Genomic DNA, 7,632 nt, shown 5'->3' with positions numbered 1-7,632 from the left:
CGGGGGGGGGTCGCTGGGTGCAGGTGAGGGCAGCACGGGGGGGGGGTCGCCCGGTGCAGGTGAGGGCAGCACAGGGAGGGGTCGCCGGGTGCAGGTGGGGGCAGCACGGGGGTAGTCGCCGGGTGCAGATGGGGGCAGCACGGGTGGTCGCCGGGTACAGGTGGGGGCAGCACGGGGGGGGGTCGCTGGGTGCAGGTGAGGGCAGCACAGGGAGGGGTCGCCGGGTGCAGGTGGGGGCAGCACGGGGGTGGTCGCCGGGTGCAGGTGGGGGCAGCACGGGGGGTCTGTGGGGGCAGCACAGGGGGGTCGCCGGGTGCAGGTGGGGGCAGCACAGGGAGGGGTCGCCGGGTGCAGGTGAGGGCAGCACGGGTGGTCGCCCGGTGCAGGTGAGGGCAGCACAGGGAGGGGTCGCCGGGTGCAGGTGGGGGCAGCACGGGGGTGGTCGCCGGGTGCAGGTGGGGGCAGCACGGGGGGTCGCCGGGTGCAGGTGGGGGCAGCACGGGGGGTCGCCGGCACTGCCCCGGTCCCCCAGGCCGCGCCGCCCCACCCGCCTCGCGGCGTCTAGATGACGCTGATGTCCCCGCCGTCCCCGGAGTCCTCGGAGTCCGAGGCTTCCCCGGGGCTAAGGCGCAGCGCGGGCGGGTCCTGGGCCTCGGCCTGGTCCCCGGCGCCCTTGGGCCCCACGTCGCTGAGGTCGGGGTGCGGGTTGAGCTTCGTGGGGAGGGTCTGCTCGCGGCAGCCACCGCTGGACAGCAGCTCGCGCTCCTTGGAGTTGCGCCACTTCATGCGCCGGTTCTGGAACCAGATCTTCACCTGCGGGCAGGGGGGCGGGAGACCCTGAGTGACAGGGGCCCTGAGTGACGGAGCACCCCAGTGACGAGCGCCGAGCGCCGGGGCAGCGAGGAGACGGAGAGCGGCGGACCCACAGGCAGGGGCTACCCTCCCGGGAGGCAGCGCAGACCGGTCCCGCTGCGTGGGCGGGGCCTTGGGATGCCGTGGAGCTGCGTGGACTGGCGTGCCGCTTGCGTAGAGCACGGGCAGTGGGGTTGTGGGCGGGGCCTGGGGAGTGCCGCGTGGGCTGGTGAGTATAGAGCGGGGGCGGTGGGGCTGTGGGCGGAGCCTGGGAGCGCCACGTGGGCTCGCGTGCGTAGAGCGGGGCCGGTAGGGATTGTGGGCGAGGCCTGTGGAGCATAGCGTGGGCTCGCGTGCGTAGAGCTGGGGCGGTGGGGCTGTGGGCGGGGCCTGTGGAGCATCGCGTGGGCTTGCGTGCGTAGAGCGGGGGCGGTGGGGCTGTGGGCGGAGCCTGGGAGTGCCGCGTGGGCCGGTGTGCGTAGAGCTGGGGCGGTGAGGTTATGGGCGGGGCCTGTGGGGCGCCGCGTGGGCTCGCGTGCGTAGAGCGGGGGCGGTGGGGTAGTGGGCGGGGCCTGTGGAGCATCGCGTGGGCCTGCGTGCGTAGAGCGGGGGCGGTGGGGTAGTGGGCGGGGCCTGTGGGGCGCCGCGTGGGCTCGCGTGCGTAGAGCGGGGGCGGTGGGGTAGTGGGCGGGGCCTGTGGAGCATCGCGTGGGCTCGCGTGCGTAGAGCTCACCGCGCGAGGTATGCGAGCTTGGGGGGCCGCGTGAGGCCGCTGTGTCTGGACGGCCTGATTCGGGGGCTGAGTTGCCGCGGAGCGCGCTCACCTGCGAGTCTTTCAAGCCCAGCTTGGCCGCCAGCTTCTTGCGGTCGGGCTTGCTGATGTACTTCTGCTTCTGGAACATCTTCTCCAGCGCTTTGCGCTGCACGTCGGAGAACACGGCCCTGCGCAGCATGCCTCTGCGGGGCTTGCCGCGGGCGGCCAGCGGCCAGGAGAAGGTACCGGGGATGGGCACCGCGCTGGAGGACGCTGCGGGCGGGAGGCTGCGCGTGAGAGGGGCCCGGCCCGGCCCGGCCCTCAGCCGCCCCCTCAGCCGAGCCCCCTCAGCCGAACCCCCCTCAGCCGAGCCCCCCTCAGCCGAAATCCCCTCCGCTGAAACCCCCTCAGCCTCCGCCGAACCCCCCTCCGCCGAGCCCCCCTCCGCCGAGCCCCCCTCCGCCGAGCCCCCCAGGTGCCAGGCCTCCCTCTCCCCGGAGAACAGGCCTTGAACCCTCACAGCTGGGGGAGTGCAGGCGCTCTCCGCCCAGTGACTCCCCTTTCTACCGCGCAGGGGACCGGCTTGTTCACTCAGGTTTCAGGGTAGCAGACCGACTAAGACAGCAACCGGGAAAAACAGCGTTTATATAAAAAAGGGAGGAGGAGATGGCTTAATGGCTCTGCAAAGAGACTCTCACGCCTGAGGCTCCCAAGTCCCGGGTTCAGTCTCCTGCACCACCATCAGCCAGAGCTGAGCAGGGCTCTGGAAAGTCGTAATAGTCATCATCATAAAAATTTTTTTTTAAAAAAAGCACGTCCTTGGGACCATCTGAACTGACTGCAGCTGCCTCATTCCAAATACAGCTCTTCACGACATACGAAAAAGAAACGAAACACGTGCAGTTGAGGCCGTGGGTTTCTGCCTGAGCTGGACCGCCTCGCCGGCTCTGGCCTTTGCAGCTACAAGCCGGACTCTTTACTCATCTGACTGCAGAAAATCCGCTTCGGGATTTTTTTTTTTTTTTTTTTACGGGGGGAGAGGCCGATCAGTATTTATCTCTTTATCTTAATCTTTCCTCCCCTCCCCCACTAAACGCAAAGAATTGGACCGGAATACATGAAAAGTGGCAGCTAATTAGCACATTTACCGCTTCCCAGTGGGTATTGGCATGGGGAAAGGGGGAGAGTTTGGCTTTAAGGAAGGGGAAAAAGACGCAAGAGAAACAGAGACGCTAATGAAGCGTGAATGGTAATTGTGTAGTAATGAACTAACAGAAAAAAGACTGAGGACAAGCAGCGAAAGCCATATATTACTGGGACAAAAGAGATTTACACTTTCAAACTAAACACAACTGCAGGCCAAGACCATCGGGAGAATACTGATGGCAGAGGCTTCTCTTTCCACCCCGCATCATTTTCAGTAAATGGACATGAAAAGCTATTGATAAAGCTCGGGTTGTTTTTGTTAGCGGATTGAGATGAGGGAGGAAGGGAGGAGATTCCATTATCAGGGGCAGCCCCGAATGGCGGTGGGGGGTGTCGGTGAGTTCTCGCTCCCCCTTTCAGAAAGTCGGTGGCTGGTTTCTCCCCTGATACGGGGGTGTGTGGTGGAGGCTTGACCAGCCTGCAGCCCCCAGACCCCGGCCCTGGCGCGCCCCCACTCCAGGGGCCCCTGTGTCTCTGGAGACTGGACCAGTCGCGGAGTTTCTGAACCGTCGTCTGAGCCCCTGCTCTGACTCCACCCTGTGGAACCTGCTTTGTGGGTTTCCTCGAGGCTCGGACCCAAAGGTGGGCCGCCCTCTGACTTGGGGATTTAACAGGCTCAGCAGTTATCACCGTCAGGTTGGAACTAGCAGGACCTCGCCCCCTCCCCGTGGGCGACCCCGGGCATCCCACACAAGAGGCACCCCATGTGGTCTTGTGAACGACCTGAAGTCCCGAATGCCTCCTACAGAGAAATTAGCCCCGGCTGGTAGGTGTCTCGGGCGGCGTGGAGAGGGGAGAGGCGAGGGCCGGTCTGTGTGTGGCTGCCCGGAGGAGCTGGCCGATTGGTCATGGTGCTGAAAGCTTTGTGGGGGATCGTGGCCAAGAGCACTGACTCTGTGGGAAAACGGCGGCGTGGAGGGATGCCAACAGCTCCTCACCGGGAAGGGGACCGCCTCAAATTGGGACCATGACAATTCCTGCTAATTTGTAGAGCAGGGAATTGGTGCAAAGTGTCAAGCAGTTAGTGCTTGTGCTAAATAGGGCATCAAATTGGCGCAACGGATCCGTGAATGTTGTACGCCTCGCAACCTCTGAACCAGAGGTAACCCCAGAGGTGGACGGAGAAATAAGACTCGGGGCAAAGAGCGATGCCCCCCTCCCCGAGGTGTGCGGGGGAGGGGTGAGACCTACCTGGGAAATAAGATCTGATGAAAGGCTGGAAAGAACCTTCAAAGTAGGGGAAAGGGAAGGTCTTGGGAGAGACGCTCTGGAGCAAGGCAGGAGATGTTTCTGGGGGAGGAGGGAGAAAGTGCAGTAGGTTAAGCTCTCGGTCGTCGTGCTGCGCCTCAGTGCACAGCACGGTCTACATCCCGAATGCGGACTCCAAAGGCACCTTCCGCGGGAAAGAGCAACCCTCTTCCTGAAACTGCCCCACCTGTGGAACCCCTACCTCCTCCTTCCCCACATCCTCAGTAGTCCTGCTTCCTCCAGCCCTTGGCCCCCAACCTCATTCTAGGCACAAAAGAAATCAGTAGGGATGGGGAAGGAAAGAATCGTAGATCCACAATGCTAGCTAAAGAATCAAATATGTTTAGGATTTTTTTTTTTAACTGCCTCCGAGAAGCTCAAGGGCAGAAATGCTAACACCAGGCGCAGAGCGGATCTCGGGGAGCTGTGCTCGAGTTCATTCAGAGGGTGGGACAAACCAGCTCTCTTGGTCCCGGAGTCAGCCGCACACGGTACTCGATGTGCGAGAGGACGCAAGCCAGGTGTGTGCGCCGGTAGAGGCCAGGAGCACCGAGCGCGCGCAGCAGAGGCCTGGGTTCCCTGTGCGCGCGCAGGTAGAGACCTGGGTTCCCTGTGCGCGCGCAGGTAGAGGCCAGGAGCGCCGTGCTCGCGCAGGTAGAGGGCTGGGTCCCCCGTGCGCGCGCAGGTAGAGGGCTGGGTCCCCCGTGCGCCTGGCCGGCCCTCTCTCTGCGGTTTGCACTCACTCACCGGCTCTGGGCGCGGAGGAGAGGATGGCGTTCACCCCGAACTTGAGAAACGTGGGCTCGCTGGTCGGGGAGACTGGGGTCTGCGGAGAGCCGCCCCGCCGGCCGCCAGAGCCCGGGGAGCCGAGGTCGGAGGCCCCGGCGTCGCTGAGAGCTGAAGGGGGGCCCTGTCTGGGCGGGGACAGGTTGGCGGCGGGCCGGTAGGCTGGGGGCCGGCTGATGCGGATCAAGTCTTCCACCAGGAAACTCGAGTGACCCGCGAAGGCCGACTGCAGGGACTGGGGCAGCGTTAGGGTGGGCGTGGGGCGCAGGAGGCTGGGATAGCCGGCGGAGGGCGCGAGGAGGCCCGGGAACATCATGGTTGGAGGGGCCTGCGTGGGAGAAGCCTTCCTTCCAGCGCTCGCTGCCCACCCTCACGCCCCCGCGGCGCCCTCGCTTGCTCTAGGCTGAGCGGATGTCTCCAAGGTAGGGTCCCACTTGGGCGCCGGCGCGTCTCCCGTGGTCCTCCCGTCGAGGTGATGGTTTTATAGTGGCCCGCCCGTTAAAGAGCTTTGAAATGTGACAGCTCTGACAATGCAGTTCAACAAAGTTCTCCACTCGAGCTTCATTCGCTGGAGGCTCTGGGCGCGCTGATTGGCGCAGGGGTGCAATTTATGATTGGATTAGTCTTCATAAGCATCGCCCGCACAATGGGCCGGCAACAAAGGCTGGCGAGCATCAATTCTGCTTATCGACCGCCTCTCGGCTATACCGTGCGTCCCCAAAGCTCTCACCGGGAGTTTTTGTTCCGAAGCAACACCCGGGCTAATTAAATGCCTATTTGGAAGTTTCAGATGACATCTTGCCGCATAGAAAAAGGAATTATTTAAAGACGCACTAAATTTATTTGCAGCTCCCCTGCTGAGCCTAGAAAACAAATCTATAAATATTCATAGAAGTTTATCAGTAAAACAATGAACGCTGCCCTTTCCACAGGGAGGGCGATGGAAAACTTTGAGTCTTAGTCCTCTAGCTCTAAACAATACCCCAGCTGACACAGCTAAAACGGAGATGAGTTAAACTCAGTGTAAAAAGGGGTGTGCCGTTTTTAACAGCCTACTTTCAGACTGATGCTTAAGGGCATCAGTTTTCCACTGTAAAAGTAGAAAGGATTTATTTGGAAACTGGGAAGCTGAGATTGAAAGTAAAACGGATATTCTGCAAGTTCCCAGCAACTTGCTTTTTATCTACGTTTCACCAGGAACGCCGCCACCAATCGCTCCAGGACTCACCTGAGGTCGGGTCTCTGCACACTCGGCGGGTGCTGTAGTCTCTCCTGCAAAGGGTTTTCCCCGCAGCGCACTGGCTCGCTCACCTGAATGCATTTTGAGTCGAAAGTTGCTCTAAACTTTGTATAGTCTCTAGCCTCAGCTGCAGAGACAGCCATCCCAGAAGAGCCCCTTAATCCGTTGTGGGGTGGTTAACTTGTCTGAGATTTTTGCAGACTACAGAGGCATGAAAACAGCGCAGGAAGAGATTCTCCAGTTGAGCCACACTAGGAAAGCCTCTCCTAATTTGTTCTCTAATGAGAATGTACCTGCAGTCCCTTCACTTTAACTCGCTGGGGCTGGGGAGGCACTGAGCCTCGATTTTCTGGCTTCTCTGCTAGGCGAGATAGCAGATGTGTTAAAGGTCCCATTCATTTCTTTAGTGTGGCTGAACCTCCCCAAAGAGAAGTGTGCAGCCCCACCGGGCCATCCTGATCCTATTAACCATGAACTAACTGTCACCTTCAGCTGATTTTCCTTTTTGCTTTTTAACACAAAGCTTTCTCAAAAATCTTATTAACCAGCTTTATTTCTCTAGATGGTTTTGTTCAGGGCGTTTTGTGTTGATGATCTCCATGTCGCTGCTTTAACCATTCAGGAATAGTGCATCTGTGATTTATATCACATTAAACCAGAAACAAAGTCCACTCAAGCTCTCCCTTGATTCAAATTAAAAAGTTGTTTGGGGGCTGGGTTCTGAAGTCTATTTAAGAATGTGTCATTGAAGATGATACATGTACAGGATTTCTGAACCCAGGACTGCTTATAGAGGATCACTGGATTGTGCAGGGGCACCGGGAGGTTGACAGAAACTCCAGTCAAGAACAACTTGTAAGTTAGTGGTGATTCGAATGGAGGGAAGTCATTTCTCAGACTAACTGGAGATCTCTGGAATGAAGGCAGGAAGATCAGTCAAAGAATTTCAAAAGTTATTTTTTTAATATTGCAGTAAAGTGTCTGAATCATTTAAACAGCAACATTTCGCCTTGCCATAATCAGTTTTCCAGTGAAACATTTCCCTCCCCAGATGTTTTCTGGAGTTAGAGGAGACTGTCCCGGTTGTGTTGAGAATGATATTCTTCCTTGGGGCCTGGTAGCATTACCATGTGGAAGGGTCAAACCTGTGCCAGGTTTTGCTCATGGGATGGGGAGTAGTAAGGACTAAAATTCAGTCTGGGGTCTTCCAAGACCTCTCCCCCTGTGGAGGCATTTCCCTGAGTGTGGTTTTTATATTTATTATTCTGCCGGGAGACAAATTCCATGAGCCCTTACACACACACACACACACACACACACACACACACACACACACGCCTTCTGTCTCACTACAGGCTGCTGCTAACTTCTCGGCTTTTAAAAGCAGTCTCTGACATGATTTGGAACATGGGGCAACCCCTTGCTGCGATCCACGTGGATCCCCACAGTCTCTCAAAGAATTCCTACAGCACCACAGAGGAAACAGGAGGGCGGGAGTGGGGGCTGGCCACCTTGAAGAGGCAAAATAAATCCCAAGGAAGCAAGA

General features: G+C 59.0%; 1 protein-coding gene across 1 annotated transcript; it reads right to left on the bottom strand.

Moving 5' to 3' along the window:
* Positions 1 to 442: 442 nt before the first annotated feature.
* DBX1 (developing brain homeobox 1) lies at positions 443 to 5,162 on the bottom strand. Its single transcript, XM_060177518.1, has 4 exons — positions 4,808 to 5,162; positions 4,004 to 4,102; positions 1,677 to 1,879; positions 443 to 813 (listed from the first exon to the last, which is right to left on the bottom strand). The coding sequence occupies exons 1-4, from the start codon at positions 5,160 to 5,162 to the stop codon at positions 562 to 564; spliced, it is 909 nt and encodes a 302-aa protein (XP_060033501.1). The 3' UTR covers positions 443 to 561.
* Between the last annotated feature and the right edge of the window lie 2,470 nt (positions 5,163 to 7,632).

The sequence above is a fragment of the Erinaceus europaeus genome, chromosome 17 (genome assembly GCF_950295315.1).
Source record: "Erinaceus europaeus chromosome 17, mEriEur2.1, whole genome shotgun sequence".
Taxonomy (NCBI): domain Eukaryota; kingdom Metazoa; phylum Chordata; class Mammalia; order Eulipotyphla; family Erinaceidae; genus Erinaceus; species Erinaceus europaeus.
The sequence above is the reverse complement of the archived record's forward strand: the minus strand, read 5'-3'. Positions and strand labels throughout refer to the sequence as shown.

Coding starts and splice junctions, on each gene's coding strand:
- DBX1 (XM_060177518.1), bottom strand. CDS start 5,162: ATGATGTTCCCGGGCCTCCTCGCGCCCTCCGCCGGCTATCCCAGCCTC. Junction 1,880..4,003: donor CATCAGATCTTATTTCCCAG/GTAGGTCTCACC, acceptor TCCCGCCCGCAG/CGTCCTCCAGCGCGGTGCCC. Junction 814..1,676: donor TGGGCTTGAAAGACTCGCAG/GTGAGCGCGCTC, acceptor CCCTGCCCGCAG/GTGAAGATCTGGTTCCAGAA.